Source organism: Aethalodelphis obliquidens, unplaced genomic scaffold (genome assembly GCF_003676395.1).
Source record: "Aethalodelphis obliquidens isolate GAN/ISIS:26980383/991018 unplaced genomic scaffold, ASM367639v1 scaffold35, whole genome shotgun sequence".
In the NCBI taxonomy this organism is placed as follows: Eukaryota; Metazoa; Chordata; class Mammalia; order Artiodactyla; family Delphinidae; genus Aethalodelphis; species Aethalodelphis obliquidens.
The window spans coordinates 11,811,721-11,834,990 of NW_020837979.1; the positions used below are offsets into that span (position 1 = coordinate 11,811,721).

A 23,270-nucleotide genomic window follows, 5' to 3' on the forward strand; every position below is an offset into this window, starting at 1 on the left:
CAAACATTTATTATTTCATATAGATTCTCAGAATCGGGAATCTGAAAAGTGGCGTTAGCTGGGTGGTCTGACTCAGGGTTTCTCATGAAGTTGCAGTCATGATGTCAGACAGGGTTGCATCATCTGATGGCTCTAATGGGGCTGGTAGGTTTGCGAGTGAGCTGTTGGTTAGAGGTCTGAGCTCCTCACCACGTGGGCCTCTCTGCAGGCTGCTTGTGACACGGTAGCTGGCTTCTCCCAGGTGAGTGGTTCAGGAAAGGTCCAGGGGGAAGCTGCAATGCCTTCTACCATCTAGCCTCAGAAGTGGCATGCTACCACTTCCACCATATAGTGTATTCTTTAGAAACAAGTCACTAAGTCCAGCCACGCTCAAAGGAAGGAGGATGAAGCTCCACCTCTTAAAGGGTGGAGTATCAAAGAATCTGTGAACATATCTTAAAGCCACCACACATGGTGTGTGAGTCTGGGGCAAAATAACGTTGTTTTAGCTAACGCCAGTTTCATTTTCAAAAAACCCAAAACACGACTCTCATACAAACACATAGTGAGCATGTGTCAAAGATTTATCTTGGGGCTTCCCTGGTGGCGCGGTGGTTGAGAGTCCGCCTGCCGATGCAGGGGACACGGGTTCGTGCCCTGGTCCGGGAAGATCCCACATGCCGCGGAGCGGCTGGGCCCGTGAGCCATGGCCGCTGAGCCTGTACGTCCGGAGCCTGTGCTCCGCAACGGGAAAGGCCACAACAGTGAGAGGCCCGCGTAACACACACACACACACACACACAAAAGATTTATCTTTATTAATAAATGAAGGAACTGGCAGGATGATAAAGTTAATTCAAAAGATAAGTTAAGGAACAGAGGCTTATATGATCAGTCAGGAAAGAAATTGTGGAGTAGATTGGCTTAGATAAAAAAAAAAAAAACCGCTTAATGAATTGCAAGGCAATCCAACTGTACCCTTTGGGGTTATCTTTTCTATTAAGCAGGAATCATTTGAAATTTATCAATCTTCTCTTAGTTCACATCTAACTTCACAGAGTTTGATAGCTAATCCATGGTAATTAGGTCAAACAAAGACAGATGTTCCCCAGGGAACTGAGCAATTGTTGGTGGGACTGTTTGAGGATGCTCCAGTATGACACTGAGAGCACATGATGTCATCATTGTGTTTTATTTTCAAGTTTGGAGAAATTTTCTTAACAGGGGTTTGTTTTATTTTTCGTACTTTCACCTTCCTGGCTCATCCATTTGTTGTCCCGTCCATCCGCTCTGTATCCATCCCCTGTTATGCACATGGTGGAGTAGACCGAGCTGGCGGAGACATCCCCCTGAATCCTCGGCATCCCGGGGGTGGGCAGCCACGTACTGGCTTCATTCTTTATTAGCAGAATGAGGAAAGCGCTTGATGAAGCTCCACGGCAGTGTCCTGGGGTGCAATTCACTGGGGTTAGGAAATCAGAGAGGGCAACAAGGGCAGATGACATTTTACCTTTTTAGGGGAAACAAAATCTTCTTCTCTATTATCACTTTGTAAATGAAAGCCTGTTTGCTTAAAAGCCACTTTGCCTAATGGCCAACTCCTTCTGGAGTTTCTTTTTTCTTTTGTTCTTTTTTGCAAGTATTTGCACAAATAGTGTTATTTTTGTTTGGTCAATTTATGGCCAATTCAACAATTTTGCATAAGCCTCTACATTTTCTGAAAGGTGTTTATCACATTAGTGGCATTATGAGTGTTGAGTTATTTTTCTATCCTTTGAACAACTTGATATTTTATTTATTTTTGAACACTTTAAGGACATTTTAGCCCATGAGCCTGAATACAGTTTCTTTAAAAGGTATGCCTTAGGGCTTCCCTGGTGGCGCAGTGGTTGAGAGTCCGCCTGCCGATGCAGGGGACACGAGTTCGTGCCCCAGTCTGGCAAGATCCCACATGCCGTGGAGTGGCTGGGCCCGTGAGCCATGGCCGCTGAGCCTGCGCATCCGGAGCCTGTGCTCCGCAACGGGAGAGGCCACGGCGGTGAAAAAAAAAAAAAAAGGTATGCCTTAGCAATAAATGGTTATCCGTGGTGCTCAAGACAAAATTAAATTGTCATTATGCACTGACCCTTACCTTTCATTTAGATCCATCACAGAGAGTGTATGGACGGATTAAAACCACATGCATCGTTACACAGTCACATGTTATTTTACCAGTTAGGTACTGAAGAAAGATCAATCATAGATGGCCCAAGCTAGGTTTTATTTCCAAGGGATATAATCAGACACCTGAGCAAAGAAGTTTGTCACAACATGATTTCAATGACACATAATAATAATAACAAGGACTAATAATAACAGATCGGTATAAATAAATGATGTTGCATTTGTAGAATGAAATACTATATGGCTATTCAATATTCTGATATCATTATACTGGGTATGGAAAGAGATTCTGCTATCTTGCTACATGAAAAAAGCGTGCTGGAATGAGTGTAGGTTCTGGGATGCAGTCGTGTGTAAAGCTGTGATGGTTACAGGCGTGTAGGTGCAGAGGAAAAACTGTTGTCCTTGGTTTGCTGATGACGCACACACTGGAGATTAGTATCCATGTGTTTTGTTTTGTTTTGTCAATACGGATTTTCAGGTTAATCTACAATGAATACATAGACTTAACATCCCCTAAGCAGGAGAGCTCCACCTCCAGCATTTCCCGTAGTCCTGGCAAAGGCAGAAAGGAAGGAAAGAAGGAAGGAAGGAAGAGAGGGAGGGAGAAAAGAAGAAAGGAAAGAGGGAAAGGAAGGAGGGAGGGAACAAAAGGGGGAGAGAAGGAAGGAGGGGAGGGAGGAAGGAGGAAAGGGGGTTGTTCTACAATCTGCTTTCCTTGAGCTGTTCTCTGCATGATACCCCTGGGTCTGGAAGGGCCACATGTCCAGGAGCTGAGTGCTCACTAAGGGCTGCAAAGCCCCTGGAAGTTCTTCAGAATTGCTAGAAGAAGACTGTCTCCAGCAGCTTCCGTCCCTGAGAGAGATAATGAGCATCAGGTGTTTCTGGAAGCGTCAGGTGGTGTGAAATCACTCTGGAAACCCCCCTTCTCCGGAGGCTGAGGCAGTTTCAGGGGCCCCACCCTAGGGCGTCACTCAAAGGGCTGAGGCAACCTCGGAGGAGCGGGCAGACACCTCGGGTCCTGCCAAGAGAAAGGAGCAGTCTGAGGTGTCCTCTGGGGAGCTGGGCTTCACCTCTCCTAACCCCAGACCTAGAATCCCCTGATCCTTGGGGGCTGTTCGTATGCCGGGGCGCTCAGGGGGCTGCTTACTGGGGCCCCTGCCGGCTCAGCCTCTATCTCCACCTAAGATTTTCTGTTATCTCAAAATAGGAGTGTCAACACACAGAAGATCGAGATGGTCCTGAGTGGGGCGCTGTGCTTCCGGTGAGTATCTGAGCCTCTGCTTGGGTCATGTCCTCTGCGGGGGAGTGAATTCTGGGTAGATCTGTTGTCCAGCCTTTCCGGGGAGGGCGCTGTGATTGTCCCACAGGTGGGATGGGCAGCTGGGAAGGTGTGAACAGCAACTCCCTGCCCTTAGAGGAGTTCTTCCAGCCTCTTCAGACGGGAGCAGGCCCTCTCCTGGGGCTTCCCTGATGAGAGGGGCTTGTGGCCTCATCCCTTCTAGGGAGTTAGGAGGCCCGGCTTAGAGCCCTGCTGTTACCACCCACTGCAGTGAAGAGATGTCAATCCAACCACTACCTCCTGGCTGCCCTCTGGGACAAGACAGCAGCAGCAAAACTCTTCTATCAGTCAGCCTGTCTGTCCATTGGCATGTGCTGAGCCAGGGGCTCTACAATGAGCTGGACTTTTGCAACAGTGAATGAGAAGAATCTTGCTCTCACTGAACTCGGAGTCTAGTATAGCTTTTCCCAAGGTGCGTTCTGTGGAACCCCAGTCTTACGAGTGTCTCTATACAATGATGCTCCTCGGTCCAGGAAATGTGGGAAATATGCTTTCTAAGTCCCCTTAAAAAAGGACCATAGCACACTTCAGCATATTAGTCACTTTGAAGTAGAGATTTGTTTAATTGTGTTTAGACAGCATTGAACCAATTTGTACACATCTGGAGGAACCCCCTTTAGAGTACAGCTTTCGCCTCACAGGATGTCAGAAAATCAACTGAGATTGTAGGTGTGAATTAAATTTGAAAAGCAAAATGAACGAATTTTAAATGTAAAGAAATCCCTCACGTGGTAGGGACTGTATGGCCAAGCAGAAGTAAATGCACCAAACAGAAGTAAAGGCGGAAGTCAGTCAAGGCGCATTTTTATCCTGAAGAGGCCTGGGCAGCATCTGTCCCATCTTCTTAGTTTAGCAATGAGGAGACTCAGGCCCAGAGAGGGTGAATAACTTGTCTGTCGTGACTCAGCAGTGATGGCGGCAGAGCCGGGATGAGAACACAGGACTCTGACTCAGTTTAGTTTCTTTTCCAACATGACACCGGGAAGAGTCTGGTTAGCGTAGAAAAGGTTGAATAGGATGGGCTTACCTGGTGGCGCAGTGGTTGAGAGTCCGCCTGCCGATGCAGGGGACACGGGTTCGTGCCCCGGTCAGGGAAGATCCCACATGCCGCAGAGCGGCTGGGCCCGTGAGCCATGGCCGCTGAGCCTGCGCGTCCGGAGCCTGCGCTCTGCAACGGGAGAGGCCACAACGGTGAGAGGCCCGTGTACTGCAAAACAAAACAAAACAAAAAAAAACAGATTGAATAGGATGAAGGGGCAAACCCCAGACTCAGATGGGAGGCTGTGGCCTTGTCCTGGCGGTAGGCGTGAGCCCCCAGGGCTGGGAGAGAAGGTTCTGGCTCAGTGGGAAGACAGGGTGACGGTGCCTGAGACTGGGGGACTCTCAGAGCCCAGGCAAGCTGGAGCACCCACCACCTGCCCTGAGTGTCATCCTGTCCTGATGCTTTAGAATGAAGGATGCGGCACTGAAGGTGCTTTATCTGCGTGATAACCAGCTTCAAGCCGGAGCGCTGCAAGCAGGGAAGGTCATTAAAGGTTGGTGGCAAACGAGGACCCTACTTCCCTAGGTTTCTAAATACTCTGAGGGGAGGGGGCCTGAAGAGGGCTTAGAAACATTGGCACAAGCCAGCAGACCCTGGGCCTGACACAGTAGACGGGGCGTCAGAAAACCAGGCTCTGAGCAAGGACAAATAAAATAGCACACCTTCCGGCATGGCGTCATGCCCCAGTCCCACCGGAAGCCTCTACGCAAAGGTGGGATTATTTTCCAAGATAGCTGTTTTGTCATTTCCTCGCAGGTGGACTGGGGCCCAACATCCCTTTTTCTGGGAGCCAGTGCTGCGGAGAGCCCTAAAGCAGACTCTCTACACCCTCACTCCCATGTGGGAGTGGGTTTCCGCCCCTTTGCCCCTGGTCCTCTCGGTGCTCCGAGGGTCCTCGGTCACTCAGAGTGGTGGGGCCTAGAGCAGCAGGTGATGCCATCTGGCCTCGTGCTCATTCACACAGCCCCACACAGTGTGACAGGACCTTCTCCCTAGAGTGGCACATACCTACTCGCCTAGAACAGCCTTACTGGGCACTGGGGCCAGGCAGAGCCCTCTGTGAGGCTGAGTGTGTGTGTGTGTGAGATGGAGGGATTTTACAGAGAAAAGTGAGACCCTTTTCTGTTCTCAGGAATCACACAGGGGGTGGAAAGATACCAACTAACTCTAATGGGAGACTTATCAAGACAGGTTACAGAAAAGAGGCTGGAAGGTCGAGGGGCATTAAAAGAGGTGATCAGTCTCCCTTGGGGCTTGGAGAAGACTTGACCTTTTGACCCTGGAGTGGGCGTGGGGTTGGGAGGTGGTACCGTGTGCTATCTGCCTTGACTTCCACTGGACCAGCTGGCAGGAGACCCCCCTTCCCTACATGACAGCTGTTATGAGGCTCCCCTTCTGTCCAGCCTGGGGACAGGAGGCCTGATACAGCCCATGATGGGGCAGAGGGAGGGAAGGGCGGCCAAGGTCCCTGCATCTGCTTCCTTCCTCTAGGTGAGGAGATCAGCGTGGTCCCCAATCGGTATCTGGATGCCAAGCTCTCTCCAGTCATCCTGGGCGTCCAGGGTGGGAGCCAGTGCCTGTCGTGTGGGATGGAGCAGGAACCGACTCTGAAACTAGAGGTGGGTCCTGTTGGGGGCGCCTCACCACGTGGCTTCACTAAGTCAAAGATGCCAATGCCACGGCTTCCTGGGCTCCTCTCCCTCCGGGATTCTGTTAATTATGGCTCCACCTCCCTGTGCCTTGGGGCCGGCCCCTACCCCTCAGCCACCTGCCGTGCCCTTTGATTGCAGCCAGTGAACATCATGGAGCTCTACCACAGTGCCGAGGAGGCCAAGAGATTCACCTTCTACCGGCGGGACACGGGGCTCACCTCTAGCTTCGAGGTGGCCGCCTACCCGGGCTGGTTTCTCTGCACCATGCCCGAAGTGGACCAGCCTCTCCGGGTCACTCAGCTCCCGAAAGACACCAGCTTGGACGGCCCCATCACGGACTTCTACTTCCAGCAGTGTGACTAGGGCGACATGCCCCCAGGGCTCCTGGGGCGGGCCAGCTTGGGCAGGGCCAGGAGGTGTAGGAGGAGACCCGTGGTGATGAACCCACCTCTGCTCTCAGGGCCTCCACCGTGGAGGGGCTGGGCACACGGCCACTCTTCCTCCACCTGTTTCCCAGGTTGGGTAAATCCTTCTGAGATTTGGGGCTTAGTCCACAGTTTTCTTTTCTGCTGAATGGCACTACTGATGTGAAACCTTGCAGAAAGGTAAACCCCTAAAATAAACCCCTAAGGGGTCAGGGGCAGGGGCAGGGGAGCGGTGGGAATCCTTCATGCTTTGTGGTAACGTACAGGTAACAATCCCGTGCTTTGACCTGGATTGGTCACAGTTTTCTGAGATTCCAAGAGGTGGGATCCAGCCTCCAAGGGGTCTCCTGGGCTGGTGGAATACTGTTCCCCACAATTCATGTCCTTCTGGGAACCTCAGACTGTGATCTTTGTCAACTGAAAAAAGATGTACAACCTTAAGTTGAGAGTTATGTTTTATTTTCTGGGCATTCTGAGGGCTTCAAGCCTGGAAGACAGCCTCTCAGATAACTCTAAGGGACTGCTCCAAAGAGGCAAGCGGGAAGCCGGGATATATAGGAGTTTTTGCAACAAAGACCAGGTATTCGGAACATCAAAGATGATTGTTAATTTAAGACAGTCAGACATCTCAAGTTAAGGAATTCCGCGCTTTTCTATGTATGGGAAGATGCAAGATTCTGGGCTCACTGGAATCTTTCCTTTGATAGGCACCTCAGCTATCTGGGGCCAGTATCCTGTGTTTTCTCATCCGGGGTTTCCTCAGGATGCACTGTGGTGGGTGGCTGCAGCTATGGGCACTCTGTTTCCATCCTGAGTTCCCTCAGACCTCACCATTGGGGGAAGCTGTAATGTGATGGCTCGATGGTTGCCACATCCTTTGTTTACTGAAATGGCAGGCAATATTTTTCATTCACACCTTGTTTGGAGGTAGGGTCTTTGTAGATGCAATTAGTTAAGAGGTCATGCTGTATGAGGGTGAACCCTAAGTCCAGCAGGACTTCTGTCCTTGTAAGAAGAAAGAAACCCAGAGAAGGAGGCCATGAGAAGATGGAGGCTGAGGAGAGTGCCACCAGGCAAGGTGTGCCAGTGATTGGGGCACCATCAGAAGCGAGGAGGCAGGTTCTTCCGCAGAGCCTTCGGAGGGAGCTCGGGAGCCTTCGAATCTCCTGAACTGCGCGAGAATAAATTTCTGTGGTTTGAAGCCACCAAGTTTGTGGTAATTGGTTAGGGCAGCCCCAAGGAATGAAGACAGCAGCCAATGATCCCCATCTCTTGGTATTCACACCCCCTGTGTGCCCCCGCCCACACGGGACCAGAGTTGTCTCCATGACCGATAGAATGCCGCAGAAGTGATGTTATGCCGCTTCTGAGATTAGGTAATAAAAGACACTGTGGCTTCTATCTTGGTCTCTGTTTCTTTATTCACTTGCTCTGGGGGAAGCCAGGTACCATGTGTGAGCTGCTCTGTAAGGAGACCCATTGGTGAAAAATGAAGCCTCTTGACAACTGCCACACCAAGGAGCTTAGAGGCAGCTCCTCCAGCCCAGGCAAGCCTTCGGGCGATGCGGCCCTGGCTGACTGCAACCTAGTGAGAGACTCTGAAGAGAATCACCCAGCTAAACTGCTCTAGAGTCCCAACCCTCAGAAACTTGGAGAAAGTTAAGTGTTCCTGCATTAAGTTGTTAAAGTTTGGGGTCACTCGTTACGCAGCAATAGATAACTACTATGCAGGGGAAGAGAAACAAATTAGTTATTTTATTATGATTGCAATTTTCTCCATGACTTTTATTTTCCCTCTCAAAATGAGCACCAACCCTTTTATTTCCCCAAACATCTGATTTAAAAGCGGATCGTACCAAATTGGTTGAATATTCTCTGTTCCCACAAGGTTTAGATCTTCCTTGACTACCTTTGCACCTTCAGACATACGTGCCAGGGACTGTGACTCCAGGGTCCCTGCCTAAAGTCTGGGGAATGAGAGCGGAAGCCAGAGGAGGGGCTCAAGTCGGAGCACCAGGAGTTCCATCTGTGCCTCACCAGTCAGACCAGCCTGGCAGGTTCACCTTCTGCTGAAAGACCAGCAAGGGAGAGGCCAGGCCATAGCGTCTGCCTCTGGGGACTGCAGCGGCTCCAGCCCAGAAGCAGCTCAAGTCCCTGGGCAGCAGGCAGCACAGCTGCTACCACAGGCCTCTCAGGGCTGCCGAGAACAGACCTAGTTCACGCTCTCCTTCTGCCCACAGGCCCGGCCGCAGCCTCATATTGTCACCTCCTCTGAGGAGCCTTTGCTGAGTGGAGGTCCCTGGTCATCTGCTCTGACAGGGCTTTGTGCTTCACTCTATGCTAACTCCCCCTCCTTGTAATAAATTGACCTGGGGTCTGAGGCCCCTAAAATCACCTCCAGGTCAAGGCTGTATCAGTTTTGCTTCCGAGCACCTCGAATAATGTTTGGCAAATAATCGAGATCCAGTGAGTGTTGAATGTGGAAACGATTCCTCCACCTTGGAATATTCTTTCTCTCTCCTCCGCCCACCTGGCAGGGAGCGGCTGAAATTTCACCTCATTCCTGAAGCTTTCTGCAGCCTCAAGTGATTGCTTCATCATTTGTAGGATTAAAGAATTCAAAAGGGCTTTAGCAGGGACGAGCTGACACAAGTAGATGAAAAGGGAGGAACAGGGACCTCTCTGGCGGTCCAGCGGATAAGACTCTGAGTTCCCAACGCAGGATCTTTTTTGGTTGCGGTATGCGGGATCTAGTTCCCTGACCAGGGATCAAGGTCAGGGAACTAGATCCCGTATGCCGTAACCAAAAAGGATCCTGCGTGCCGCAAAGAAGATGCTGCGTGCTGAAACTAAGACCCAGCATAGCCAAAATAAATAAATATCTTAAAAAAAAATGAGGAACCATGTAAAGGGCTAAGGCCCTTTCAATTCTAGGAATTTATCTTTTTACTCGAGAAGGTTCTCGGTTTCTATTGTCTCCAATATTCCCTTGGCCCACAGATTAGAGAGTCTGGTCTTTTCAAGTGCTTATGGCTTAGCCCCCAGCCAGACTGTAAAGCTACTTAACAACAGGGACCAGGTGTTGTATGCCTTTGTCACAGGGCATTGTCAATGCTCAGTAAGCACTCATTGATTGCCTATATAATACCCTGTACTTTGACCTCCTCCACTGAGGGGACAAGAGATTGGGAAAGGGAGTGAAGAATGACTGTTGGCCTTAGAAAACAGAAATCTGTTCCCATCTCTGCCCATCTTTTCTCATCCGTCACTCTGCAGACATATGGGTATAGGACTGACCTCTCCCACATCCTTGCCAAGCCTTTTATGGAACATTGCAAATGACCTGTGAGCAAGAATTACCATAAGGCAGTTGGTCTATGTTGGGCACTATGCCCAAGTGTCTCTGCCCCTTGTGAGTAGGTGGATGAATGGAGGGATGGAGGAATGGATAGATAGATAGAAGGATGGATGTGTGGGTGGGTAGGTGTACTGACAGATGGATGGATGGATGGGTTAATGGACTGATGGAGGGATGGGTGGATGGATGGTTGGATGGATGGGTCGATGGACTGATGGGTGGATGGATGGACTGAATTAAGTAATATCAATCAGAGGCCTGAGTGTTTTTCACCCCTAACCCTGATCACACTGAGCCAGATGCTCTCATAGTCCAGGGCAAAGGGCACCTGCTCAGTTCCAGGATGAATCTAAGGTCAACGTCTTCTGTCTGTAGTGGGTTTCCATAGACATTACATCTCATCAACTGGTACCAACTAATAGAACCTGTTGAAAAACAGAGACGGTCCTCTCATAATTCCAAACAGGGTCATACTCACAATGCCATCAGTCCCTGTTCTCACACTGCCTCACTGGCCACAGCCTGGCTACAGAAAAAAGTCTGTCCTTAGGCCCTTCAGAAACACTCGCTCTTGCTTCTTCCACCTCCGTATGGCTAGGATGGAGCCCCATGGGGCACCAAAGGGAAGGTGATATAAAGTCGTCTGACCCCAGCATCATTTATCTGGCTGCCAAAACCACCCAGAACAATAGCTATGAGCAGAGTCCCAGTGTCTGGCTTTTGCCAAGGCTTTATGGGTGACTCTCTCCCCTTTCAACAAACACACATTGCTGTTCCCCACCTCCTTATTATCCATACTGTGCTGAAGACATTGTGAAATCCCTAGGCCCTTCTTCCCCATCCTGGAGACAATTATAAAGATTGCTACAGGCTTACCCACCCTGACCAGGCAATATAAACTCAGTGCACATGCCCTGGAGAAATCAGTTGGAGGTTCCAGGCACTTGGGATCTGCAGGTCAGTGGTGGACCGGCAGTATTCTATCTTTCTCTGTTTTCTTCTCCCTCTGTCAATAGCTCTGATACGCCCCCTCTTTTTAACTCCTCCTGGCAAGCTCTCTAGTTAGCAAGGTATCCCCTACCTAGATCACCATGGGATGCTAAATAAGTCTAGGGTCACATAGAAGGAATTTGAGGAGAAGGTATAGGTTAAGTCAAGATTTTTAAATATTTAGGACCACCGGTTTTAGAAAGTAATTTCAGAAGAACTCATCTAGGCCAGTGGTATTCAACAATGTTTTATGAAGCTTGAGGTTCCTTAGAGATGCCCCAGTGCCTTTTTGTTTTTTTGGGTTTTTTTGCAGTGTACATTATTTTAGTTTTATTTTTAAAAAATTTAAAGTAATTTTTATTGAAATATAGTTGATTTATGTTTTTGTGTTAGTTTCTGCTGTACAGCAAAGTGAGTTATACATATACATCTTTTTAGATGTATACATCCACTCTTTTATAGATTCTTTTCCCATATAGGTCATTACAGAGTATTAAGTAGAGTTCCCTGTGCTATCAGTAAGTTCTTATTATCTATTTTATATATAGTAGAGTGTTTAGTTACCAAGGGCGAAAGGGGGGAGGGATAAATTGGGAGATTGGGATTGACATACACACCCAGTGCCTGCTTCAGTAGTCGATGCTAGCTGGGTCCTGGTGTCACCATCATTCTCTGCTTCTGCAAAAGCAGGTGTCTTTCATCCATTTAACTTTCATTAGTGTCTGTTTAAAATTTCCTTGTGAAACCTAAAATAGTTTTGAAAAATATTGACCTTGCCCAACCCCTCATTCCAATGATAAGGATTTGGAGGTCTAGGGAATAAAGGAATTTTCCAAGGTGACAAAATAAATTGGTAGCAGAGTTAGGTCTGGAACCAACCTTGCCGTCCGAATCTGCGGTGAGTGTTTCTATGTCCTGCTCATGAGCACCAGTGTGTCTCAGTGGGGGCAGATGGAGAGAGCTACAAGCTATGCTTTGTGTCTTCAAGAACTTGTTAACTTTTTATAAGGGAAAAAGTGTCTATACATAAAACAATAAATAACACATTGAAATTTAATGGGACTTCAGAGTAAGTTTGCCATGGTAAAGAGTCTTTAAACTCTGAGTCACGGAATCATTGATTGTTTGATCTTGAAAGAATCTTAATAACCACATCCTCTAACTCCATGATTTTATAGATGCTGAAAACTGAAGATTGGAGGGTAAGTGACATGAACTTGTATGTCTGAGCTGTTTCTCTGAGCTGATAATTAACTTGGCAGAACTAGATACTCAACCTATAGATAATAATGCCATGTTCAGTGACCTTAATGTCAAAGATTTGAATGGACAATGATGAGGTCGGGAAATGAAAGATAACTTTCACTGTTGTGGCCTCTCCCATTGCGGAGCACAGGCTCCGGACGCGCAGGCTCAGTGGCCATGGCTCACGGGCCCAGCCGCTCCGTGGCATGTGGGATCTTCCCGGACCGGGGCACGAACCCGTGTCCCCTGCATCGGCAGGCGGACTCTCAACCACTGCGCCACCAGGGAAGCCCGAAAGATAACTTTGAGTATGCCTACCGAGAAGATAAGAAAGAAGTCTCATTGCCTGGGAGGTGGTTTAGTGTCCACGGAGAAGTGAGATACACTTAAGATAAGTATATCATACAATGGAAAGCCCATGTGGATTCTAGAGCTGGATGGGGATGTGATGAAAGCAGTACTTAGAATACAAGTCCAGGAACCTCACATAGGTTGGGCTGGATTGAAGGTAGAGAAACCAGGAATACAGGTGCAGTTTCAATGGTTATGAAGAAAACAAAGTTATATTTTAAGGAATTTATTTATTGGGACTTGATAAATCTGACATAGAGTCAGGAAAAGTGGGAGAAATTGTCAACAGTTCTCAGGATTTGAACCTACCTGTCTAGAGGAAGATTATGGCAGTGAGAGAAATGAAACCAGGAGGGATGAATGAGCTGGGAGGAGAAGGTGAATTTGACCTTAGATGAATTTGGTTGGGTGTGATGGCAGGATATCCAAAGGGTGGTGTCCTGTAGGCTGTTGGAGATAAAGGAGGATGTTCAGTCTGGACTTGGAAGGCATTAGAGAAAGATGATCTTGCAGCTGAGGAAATGGATGGATTGCAGCTTCATGTGATATGAAAGAGAAGAGCTTAGGACCTTGGCTGGTGACTTCCAGGTTTAGGGGTGACCCCCAAACAAAGGGAGAATCTACAATGCATCTGAGGAGAATGGAGAGGTGTGAATCAATATCAAGGGGTCCCAGGGGGACAATGGCCAAAGATCAGAGGAATCAAAAAAAAAAATCTTCGGATTTGGCTCCACAGAAGTTAATATTTGTCTTGGAGGGAACAGATTCCATGGAGATAGTGTGTAGGAGGATGAAGGAGAGGCTGGAACAGGTGTGATGTGCAAAAGAGCATGGGGAAGCCCAGGGCTATTGGGTGGTGGTATTTGACCCAGGATAGGTGAATTGATGAGGTCTGAGACAGCCAAGGATGGGGTCCAGAGAGGGGTATAGACCAAAGTCCAGTGAAAGGTCACTTGGGGACAATAGGGAAGGGAAAACTTGGGGAATGGAGTTTGTGGTGCACTGGGAGGGATCATGGCAAACACTCAAAACCAGGAGCCCAGGCTCTCTGATGGACTAGAAGTCAGTTTCTCACTCCTACACGATCCTCACTTCATCACAATCTATACCAGGACCCCAGGCAGGGGTTCCTGATATGGGAGTCTGTAGGAGAGACACTGGAATTTGGGGCTGGACCAGGACAACAGGACCCCAGCGATCCAGCTGGACTTGATCAGTCCTGAATTTCTGCCAGCTCTTTGAGCTGACACGGACCAAGAGTGGGAGTCATCAGCTTGCCTATCCAGCTTTACACAGGGACCCTCCACTTTGTCTGCTCCGGCCAGCCCTTGGCGCAACTGCTAGGCTGGCCATATTTCTGCTGCTCCAACCAAAGAAGCCCCAGTAGCCTGGCCAAGGGAGAGCACAGCATCTCACTCACATGGGCGTGCATGGAAGCCATGCTGCTGTCGACCTATCAGGGCTGGGGGATCATCTGGTCCTTTGTTACTAAAAGTGTGGTCCAGGGACCAGCAACATTAATGTAATTTGGTTGCATGTTTGAAACACAGTCTTAGGTCCCACCCCAGACCTAGGCAATCAGAATCTGTATTTTAACAAGAGCTGCAGGTGATTTACACGTTTATTAGAGAGTGAGAAGAACTGAGCTAGTGTATAAGTTCCCAAGACCAGTTGATCACTGAGTCATTCAAGAACCTTCAGTCCAGGGAATAGTACTTCTCAAGAGTCCCCCAGGTGATTCTATGGGCAGGCACATTTTGGAAAGCCAACGACTGTAATTGAACGCTTCATTAAAAAAAAAAATTAAAACTTACCATATACTACAAAGGAAATTTATTTTCATATAAGGAAAACTGTTGAAATGATAAAGTAACTAAACAAAAATCACCCATAATCTTGTCAGCCATAGATAAGTGCTGTAAAGTGTCGAACATCTTTGTTTCTATGTATGTGGGCAGATTTAAATGGAATCATAATGCACACTTTATTTATAACCTGTGCTTTTCACTTAATGTATTTTGACCATTTTTATATCATAAAATGTTTTTATACATCGTCTTTAATGTACACATACTTTCTTATTTACCATAATTTTTTAACCAGTCACCTATTATTGTGCAGGTAGATTATTTTCAGCTTCTTGTTATTATAAAAAATGATGCCGTGAACATCTTTATTATTAAACATTTGGGCAATTCCTTATTTTCCCATAGAATAAGGGCAACAGATGAAATTACAAAGTACATCGAATGCTTTAAGACTCTGATTCACATCACCAACATCCATCCAGAATTTGTACTCCTGCGATCCTTTGCTCTCACCAACCCTTAAACTCTCACTGCAAAGCCAAGGATTAGGAAATGACTTGTCCAAGGTGATCAAGTGGCAGATCCAGTACTAAAAGCCACCTTGGCTAAGTCCTTCTTCTAAGATCCAGGCCATGTTGCTCAGGGATGCTGAGATGGCCGGAAGTCCTCCCATCAGCATCAATCTGCTTCTCCTTACCTGCTTCCCAAAATGTCCCTCAGTGTCACTCTCTCCTGCTCTGAGCCCTGCTTCCTCATTCCTACCTTTCTCCTATTTCCTCTTCTTTTCTGCTTTCTTATCTTTTCTCTTCTCTTTCCCTTCTTCCTTGGTGAGAGAATCAGCCCTAGCCATCCTTGCTTTTACTTTTCTGGGCTATTCTCCAAGTCCTACCACCCTCATGCCCTGATTGGCTCTGGGTTTCTTTCCATGCTGGATTCTGGAATGGCCTTTCTGAAGGTGGTCATTTCAGGGAAACGCTCTAGGGATGGATAATCCAACCGGAATGAGTGGAGCCATGTGCAGCTCTGTGGTTTAGGGTCTGTACAGGAACGCTGGCTTCAGTTTTTAGATCATTCCTCCTCAAAAACGCAAGTCTGTGTATCTCAAACCTGTGCTGTTTTCCATCTGGAACAGAACAGGGGAGTGTGCATGGTCTCTCACAGATCACAGTCTTGGCAAAGCGATCCAGTCCCCAGAACGACACTCTCTAACTGCAGAGAGACCCCGTCCTGGCTGCAGGCGGGAGGTAGCGTTGTCCAGAGGAGGCAGGGGGAGGTGGTGACTCTAAGGCCAGGCTGGGAGTGGGACAGGATGTCAGTCAGGTTCTTCCTTAAACTGTGAGGCTAGAGCACACCCCACCCCAGTCTGAGCCCCAGGAAGGGCTCCTGGCTGAACTCTTTGGGAAACCTGTCTTCCTGTTTCCCAGAACCGGCGGCACCAGTGCACAGTCAAGTTCACACCCCTGCCAGCTCGACTCGGGTGGCCCCAAGTGAGGGAAACTCAGAGCTGTCTGGATCCTGCTGGGCTGAGGAGCCCTTGGTGGGTTCTGGTAGATAAGCACCTAGTGAGAACTTTCCACCCTGTGATTGGGTAATTTGGCTCCTTGGGATGTCTGCTCCCTAGCTCCACCCACTTCTTTCTCTGACAGCCCCCCCTTTTTTTTAAATTACAGCCATTCTTTTTAAAAAAAAATTTCATTGAAATATAGTTGACTTACAATGTTGTGTTAGTTTCAGGTGTACAACAAAGGGATTCTTTTTTAGATTCTTTTCCATTATAGGTGATTACAAGATATTGAGTATAGTTCCCTGTCCTATACAGTAGGTCCTTGTTGGTTATCCATCTGTTTTATATATATTAGTGTGTGTATCTTAATCCCAAACTCCTAATTTATGCCCCTCCTTTCCCCTTTGGTAACCGTAAGTTTGTTTTCCATGTTTGTGAGTCTATTTCTGTTTTGTAAATAAGTTCACTTTTAACAATTTTTAATATTCCACATATAAGTGATATTATATGATATTTGTCTTTCTCCGTCTGGCTTACTTCACTTAGTATAATCTCTGGGTCCATCCATGTTGCTGCAAATGGCATTATTTTTTATGGCTGAGTAATATTCCATCGTGTATATATGCCACATCTTCTTTATCCATTCATCCTCTGACGGCCCTTTTTTTCCTTCCCTCTCAGCAAGGACCAGTCACCCCTGATTGCAGGAATGTGCTTCCTCCCCATGGCAAAATACTACATGTAAGTCTTCCTGGAGTCTTCCTTTTCCTAATCAGGGGGTCTGGAGATGACAGAGGAAGAGGAAAGAGGGCTGAATCAGTCTCCTTCTCACCCCAGAAATCTCAAGTGCCCCATAATTAAGCTTAATCATCATCATAATCACAAAAGCTTTCTTTCCTGAACTTCTGCAAGATGCCAGCCATTCTACTGCCCTGCCTCCATCCTGAGAAATCTACAAAGGGGGCATTACTAAGCCCATTTTATAGATTTGGAAACTGAGGCTCAAAGAGGTTAGAAAGTACCTAATGTCACACAGCGCCAGGACTCAGACTCCAGGTTCTCTGTGCTGCTCCGGCCTCCATTCTCTAAAAGCTCAGAGATAATTTTAAATCTCAGTGACAGCATCTTTGTATGTTAGCCTCTGTGGCCTCTATTCCCAGTCTGGGCTTCCAACTCTTACCTGCATTTTATCTCACTTGACATTTGAGTCTTTACTTTTAGTTTACCACTTTATTGTCTGTGATTTTTGTTGTAAATCATCTCAAGCTCTTCGAGGAATGAGTTAAGGCATGATAAAAATAAAATAGGATTGACACCTGGGATGCATTTCCTCAGCTTCTCCGTGGGCCCATCCTACCCTAGACATGGGGGGCCGGTCAGGGCCTCTGGGAAGGTACAACGTAGCTGGGAAGACAAGACACAAGTGCATGGACCACGCAGATGACAAAACAGATGTCAACTCTCTGGGGTATCTAGCCTGGGTTCTGGTCTCTGAACAGAATATTGCTGACAGCTAAGTTATCCACAGTTCTTGGTTGTCCAGGTTGGAGGGAGAAGGCCAGCTGGCAAACCCAGGCTCTTTTCAGATCTTCGTTTTTATTGTACAGGGGAACCTGCTTTAAACACATACAGTCATTGGCTAAGGGTATTATCATTAGCTGTTACTGAGAGAGAAGAATCTCCTGGAAGTGTGGTGTTGGCCAGGAGGTTCTGCTCTTGAATATAAGGAGGGCTCCCCAGGCCTGAGAGCAGCTGAGGACCATGTCTGAAACCAACCAGCCATGGGCTAATAGCGTGGGCGTGGCTTTGAGGCTGCACAGCCTCACCACGGTTCCTTCTCAGCCTCCCTGGCATGCGTTTACCCTCCCAGGCTGATCGTCAGAACCACAGGCAATCCCAGGGCCAGCTCCCTGCTGACCACCTGTATTTGGCATCCATAGCCCCGCCCCGCCCAGCCCAGCCCTTACACACTCACCGGAGCAGGGCGGCCAGGCTGGCATGCTTACCATCACATCGGACTTTTTTCCCCCCTCATTTGTGGATTTTCTTCTATAAAAAGCCTTTAAAATATCTGAAAAACAAACCACACGTTATTATATACTCAATTAATCCCTTTACTGAAGAGAATAAACATATGAAAAATTGGGTGGGCCCAGAAAATCTGGGAGAAGTCTCACCACATCCCAGAGACATCGGAACCTCGTTGGGAAATTTCTCAGGGGAGGCATGGAAAAGGGCTGGAGCGTCAGGAAAACTCTACCCTTCAGTGGGAAGACGCAGGCTCCGGTCACCACCCTGAGGGCCTGACAGGGGCCAAGCTTGGTAGAGACAGAGGTGGACTGGGAGGACTTCCTTCGCCTAAGGCTGACCTGGTCTTTGTTTTGTTTTGTTTTTTGCGTTATGCGGGCCTCTCACTGTTGTGGCCTCTCTCGTTGCGGAGCACAGGCTCCGGACGCGCAGGCTCAGTGGCCATGGCTCACGGGCGCAGCCGCTCCGCGGCACGTGGGATCTTCCGGACCGGGGCACAAACCCGTGTCCCGTGCATCGACAGGTGGACTCTCAACCACTGCGCCACCAGGGAAGCCCCTGACCTGGTCTGGACATGCTCTTGGGTGGAGTAGCACCCCTACTTCTCACCTGAAGAAGGAGAAGAGGCCCTAGTTCTCCATGCTGTCCTTCAGAGTGTGGGGTGGGAGGGCCGTGGGGCTCAGGGGTGCCTGAAGGGGGCGGGCCACCAGCACTGCCTCCTGTTTCAGAATTAAGGACGCAGATCAGAAGGCTCTGTGCACGAGAGACCGCCACCTCCTGGTGGGGGATCCCGCCGCAGACAACTGCCGTGCAGGAGCATCTGGGGCCTCGACGCCCTGGGACTCACCCAAGCTCCGTCTACCCCAAGCTCTCCCTTTCCTACTGAAGGGTCAGGACCCCTGTAGGAGTCCCAGCTCACCCTGCAGCGTGCATGCAGGGGTGCGGCCAGCTGTGCCCTGGCCCAGCTCCTTCCTGTTCGAGCCTTAGCTTGTTGAAGAGCTTGTGATCTGGGGTCCCCTCATCTCCTGGCTCTCTTTTCTCCTCCCCCCGCCCCACCCCAGAGATGATCTGCATACTCCCCAACAGAGGCCTGGGCCACACCAGTTTCCCCGTCTTCCTGGGGATCCAGGGAGGCAGTCGTTGCCTGGAACGTGTGGAGACAGGGGAGGGGCCTTCCCTGCAGCTGGAGGTGAGAGACCGCACCCTGTTTTGGGGGCCCCTGCAGACCTGGCTTGGCCTCCAGGGTGCTCTGGCTTCTCTGTGCTCATCTGTGGGTTCTGGCCAGGTCCACACATCCCTCCTGCTGAGGTTTCCACCCTCTTTCCCTGCACCCAGCAGCCAGACCCTTGCCTCCAGAACCTTCAGAGGGCAATTCCCTGGGGAAAGAGCCACCGTCTCAGGTCCCTTGTTGGCCAAGCCCCAGAGGCCTCGAGGGCTGACACGCAATCAGCAATCTTATCCAACAGCCGCCTTCAGGCTGGAGGCTGCTTCCTGACCTGACTGGTTTCTCTGTGGCTCAGCTGAGCCCCAAGAGCCTGTACGACTCACCAAGGAGAGTGAGCCCTCAGCCTGCACTGAGCTCTACTTTGAACAGAGTCGGTAGAGAGGCAGGAAGCTGGGTTCCGGCCTGGCACCCCCAAACCAAGCTCATTCTGCTCGGGGTCTGTGGGAGGCAGAATAATAACACCCCCCAAAGATGTCCACATCCTGGTCGCAGAACCTGTGAATATGTTACCTTACACGGCAGAAGGGACTTCACAAATGTGATTAAGGCTGGTCTATCCTGTAGTATCCCAGTGGGCCCAAGGTAATCAAACACCAGGGTCCTCCTATGAGGGAGGCGGGAGGCTGAGAGTCAGAGGGAGATGGGAAGATGCTATACCGCTTACTTTGAAGATGGAGGAAGGGGCTGTGAGCCAAGGAATGCAGGTGGTCCCTAGAAGCTGGAGAAGGGCAGGAAATGGGTTCTCCCGTAGAGCCTCCAGGAGGAGCACAGCCATGCCAACAACTTGACTTGAGCCCAGTGAAAACCATTTCAGACTTCTGACCTCCAGAACTGTAAAATAATAAATTTATGTTGTTCTAAGCCATTGCATTTGTGGTAACTTGTTACAGCAGCTGTAGGAAACTGACCGGAGTGAGTGGGCCTCTGTGTGCACTATTCAATGCAAAGGGACTGGATAACTTGGTGAGTCCTTCTTGAAAGCCTGGCCATGGCTTCTCCTCTGGCCCCTCTGCTCCAGAGCTTCTAGAAACAACCGAGAAGCTCCAGGCAGAACCCAGCTCTCCTCCTCTGTCCATGGACAATGTCTTGGGCTGCTTACAATTTCAGTTTTAGTTCAGGTCACGATTTTTCTATCAGATACTTCTCAACGAATCAGTCATCCAGCCCACTGACCGGTACCATTAGTTGCCTGCTAGTGTTGATGTGTGAGGACCAAGCAGGAGCAGTGATGGAAAGGCAGTGAGCTTGGACTGGACGTACTGAGTTTAAGGTTACTGTGGAACTGATGAGTTGAGTTGACTGTTTACAGCTGGGAATATAGGTCTGGACCTCCACTGAGAGTTTGTCGTTAAAACTGACACTCATCCTCAGAGCCCCAAATCCCTCTCCATTTCGTAGAGGATCCGTAGTCAAACAAGCTAGAGCAGAGAGCCCGTGGTATCAGGGCTCAGAGGGGCGGACTGCTGGTTCTCTTCCTCTTGTACAACCACTCAGCATCTGTCCAACATGTACTGTGGGCCAGGACATTTAAGAACAGTGTATCTTCACCCTCACAGCAACCCTGCAAGGCAAGTATTCTTACCTGCATTTGACAGGTAAAGAGACTAGACTAAAGGAAGTGACATACGTAACTTGCTGAAGGTCACATAGGCTGTACATGTACGTCTGGTCCATTTGACGCCAACATCGTTCCGCAAATTTTTATTCCACTCTTATTCTAGGAGCAACAAAACTAAACTTCCTTGGAGCTGATAATTGAGTGGAAGAAACATTAACAAGCAAATTCACAAACAAGAAAACAAACAAGGGCAATTTACATGAGAGAGGGTGAGGGCGGTAGCTATCCAATGGTAACATCAGAGAGGGTGGTCAGGGGAGGTGACCCTGACTTTTTGGAGGAGGTGATGTTTGAGCTGAGGCTGAAGGGCAGGAGGCAGTGGGACTAGAAAGTGATGCAGGAGAGAAATAGCAAACGCACAGACCTGAGACAGAAAGGGCTAATTGTGTCTGAATAGCAGTGGAAGGCTGGGGGGCTGGACCCTGGAGAGGGTTAGGAGGTGGGCAAGAGAAACAGGGGCTGGATCATGAGGGCGTCTTGAAGGCAAATAAAGGTTTCTATTTATGTTTAAGTGAAAATGGATGCTATGGGAAGATTTTAAGCAGAGGAGAGACATACTGAGCTTTATGGCTCTGATAAACTTAGATTCTTTCCCTGCCTCTCCATGGCCTTCATGTGCCCCATTATTTTATCCCCTGGCGATGACATCCTAACTGTGTATTTATGTGCCGGGACTACTCTGTGCTTTTTGAGGGGGTGTAGTTCAATTTTGGGTCACCAGTGCCCAGGACAGCTGCTGGTACATTGAAGGTGATGAGTAAGTGCAAATTCTTGAACAAATTAATGGATGATCACTTGGTTCTCGTTAGACATTCAGGATACGGTGTGAGGACATCTATGGCAGCAAGGTAAACGGACGCCACTGTAGCATGGAGGTGCAGCTGGTGGAGAGGGCTGGACGGGTCCTCACAAAAGAAAGGGCATTTAATCTGAGCCTCAAAGAAAAAGTAGTTTCAGGGCAGAGAATGTGTGGATGGGCATTTCTAAGCAGAGGGAGCAACTAAGGAAGGTGTGATGGAGGAGAGCTCCCAGCACACTTGGGGCGTGATGAGTCATCCACGTGCAGGGACCCGAGGCTTGTGGCTGAGGAGTTGCCAAAAATTAAGATGGGAAGATATGTGGGGCCTGACTGTAGATGCCTGGTGAAGGAGTGAAGGAGGAAGCCTGGAGGAATCATCCAAGTATTTCAAGGAGGACCCAGATTTTAAGCCTGGGCCCCTGAGGTCAGCACTGGACCAATCCACCTGCTTCTAGGGCTTCTGCTCATCTCAGCTTTCTCTTTGCCCTACCTCTCGCCCCACCTGCCTTCTGTTAGGCTCTGCCCTGGGATCAGCTTTGATGTTGTGGTTCCATGGTTGGCCTGACCCCTGCTTCATCTTTTCACATCAGCTTATCTACCTCCTTCACCGGTGGTAACTCAACTTGACCCCGCTTGGAGCAGGGCCAGGAGTGGGAGGAGACCTGGGTATGCCTGGGTGGGTGGCAGGCACATTTCACAAGAGAAGGGCCAGCAAAGATGAGTTGAACATGTTCTCTATTTAAGTAGAAACACATTTGGAGCTTTAATATATGTCAGTTCTATATGAATACTTCGGAGAGGAAGAGGATACAAGAGATTTAGAAGACACGGTCCTTACCCTTTAAAGACATATGGTGTGGGTGGGGACACCAGACATTATGAACAAAAGCCAACATCTATTGACTGCTTCCTATGGAATGACTAGTAAACACTCCAAACATTACTCAGGGAGCCTTGGGTTGAAATTCTGCAGGGCTCAGGTAGAAATAATGATGGGATGCTGCTATTATAATTATCATTAATAATAATAATGATATCAGCTTCTGATAGACACCCCTCCCAAGTCTTATCCCTGAAATTCTTCCTCCTTCCTTGTGACCATGCCAAAGGCTTCTTTCCACAACCAACCCATCAGAGCTGTATTATGTAAATTCCTGGGAGAGGCACACTTTAGGTCATGTCCACTATTTACATCTCAGAGTGAACTGAACTGGCAGGTCCTGAGCCAGAAACCAGTAAACAAGTGAGTAGAACACAGTGTGGTAACCTCTCCTTCAGGCAGCACCAGGGAGCTGGACTACTGAGTGGTCCCATCCCAGGGGGTCAGGAAAGGATTTAGAGGAGATGGTGTAGGCATGGGGGCCAGCCAGGTGAGGGGCAGGGGGAGGTGTGGGGCAGGCAAAGGAGACAACCATATACGGGCTTGAAGGAAGTCTTGAGTGTAGCTGTGTGTGTTAGTGTGGTTAGTGTGTGTGTGTGTGCATGTGCACATATGTGTGTGCACATGTGTGTATGGTGTGCATGTATGCATGCATGAACCTGTGTCTGCATGTGTGTGTATGTGTGTTGACGAAAAGCTCCAGATATAGCTAGTGACTAATGCATAGAGGAACTTGTTTTTATTCTGAGAAGATCTGAAGCAACTTTATACAAAAGGGTGATGTGTTCAGGGTCTCCTGAAACCTGTGTGTCCTAAGTCACATGGATTGAAAATCTATCACACTTCCTTTGTGACCCAAAT

General features: G+C 48.7%; 2 protein-coding genes and 1 long non-coding RNA gene across 4 annotated transcripts; all 3 read left to right on the plus strand.

The window, feature by feature from the left end:
* Window positions 1-3,020: 3,020 nt before the first annotated feature.
* On the plus strand, window positions 3,021-8,004 carry IL36RN (interleukin 36 receptor antagonist). Of its 2 annotated transcripts, none has more exons than XM_027129076.1 (5): window positions 3,021-3,039; window positions 3,353-3,406; window positions 4,934-5,019; window positions 6,018-6,145; window positions 6,317-8,004. In XM_027129076.1, the coding sequence occupies exons 2-5, from the start codon at window positions 3,378-3,380 to the stop codon at window positions 6,539-6,541; spliced, it is 468 nt and encodes a 155-aa protein (XP_026984877.1). In that variant the 5' UTR covers window positions 3,021-3,039; window positions 3,353-3,377; the 3' UTR covers window positions 6,542-8,004. The 2 variants fall into 2 exon arrangements, with proteins under 2 accessions (XP_026984877.1, XP_026984876.1); XM_027129075.1 differs by lacking the exon at window positions 3,021-3,039 and adding an exon at window positions 3,132-3,189.
* Window positions 8,005-9,477: 1,473 nt separating this feature from the next.
* LOC113632138 (uncharacterized) lies at window positions 9,478-17,179 on the plus strand. The gene is made up of 2 exons (XR_003437701.1): window positions 9,478-12,153; window positions 16,541-17,179. It is a non-coding gene; the product is annotated as an uncharacterized LOC113632138 (long non-coding RNA).
* Window positions 17,180-18,354: 1,175 nt separating this feature from the next.
* LOC113632136 (interleukin-1 family member 10) lies at window positions 18,355-19,973 on the plus strand. Its single transcript, XM_027129077.1, is given in 1 exon segment — window positions 18,355-19,973. A coding segment is annotated over 1 exon segment (540 nt). The 5' UTR covers window positions 18,355-18,950; the 3' UTR covers window positions 19,491-19,973.
* The last annotated feature ends 3,297 nt before the right edge of the window (window positions 19,974-23,270 follow it).

Bases quoted from the DNA above. Each gene is read 5' to 3' on its own strand.
- IL36RN (XM_027129076.1), top strand. From the start codon at position 3,378: ATGGTCCTGAGTGGGGCGCTGTGCTTCCG. The intron at 3,407-4,933 runs GTGAGTATCTGA...CTGATGCTTTAG, and splicing joins AGTGGGGCGCTGTGCTTCCG to AATGAAGGATGCGGCACTGA. The intron at 5,020-6,017 runs GTTGGTGGCAAA...TCCTTCCTCTAG, and splicing joins AGCAGGGAAGGTCATTAAAG to GTGAGGAGATCAGCGTGGTC.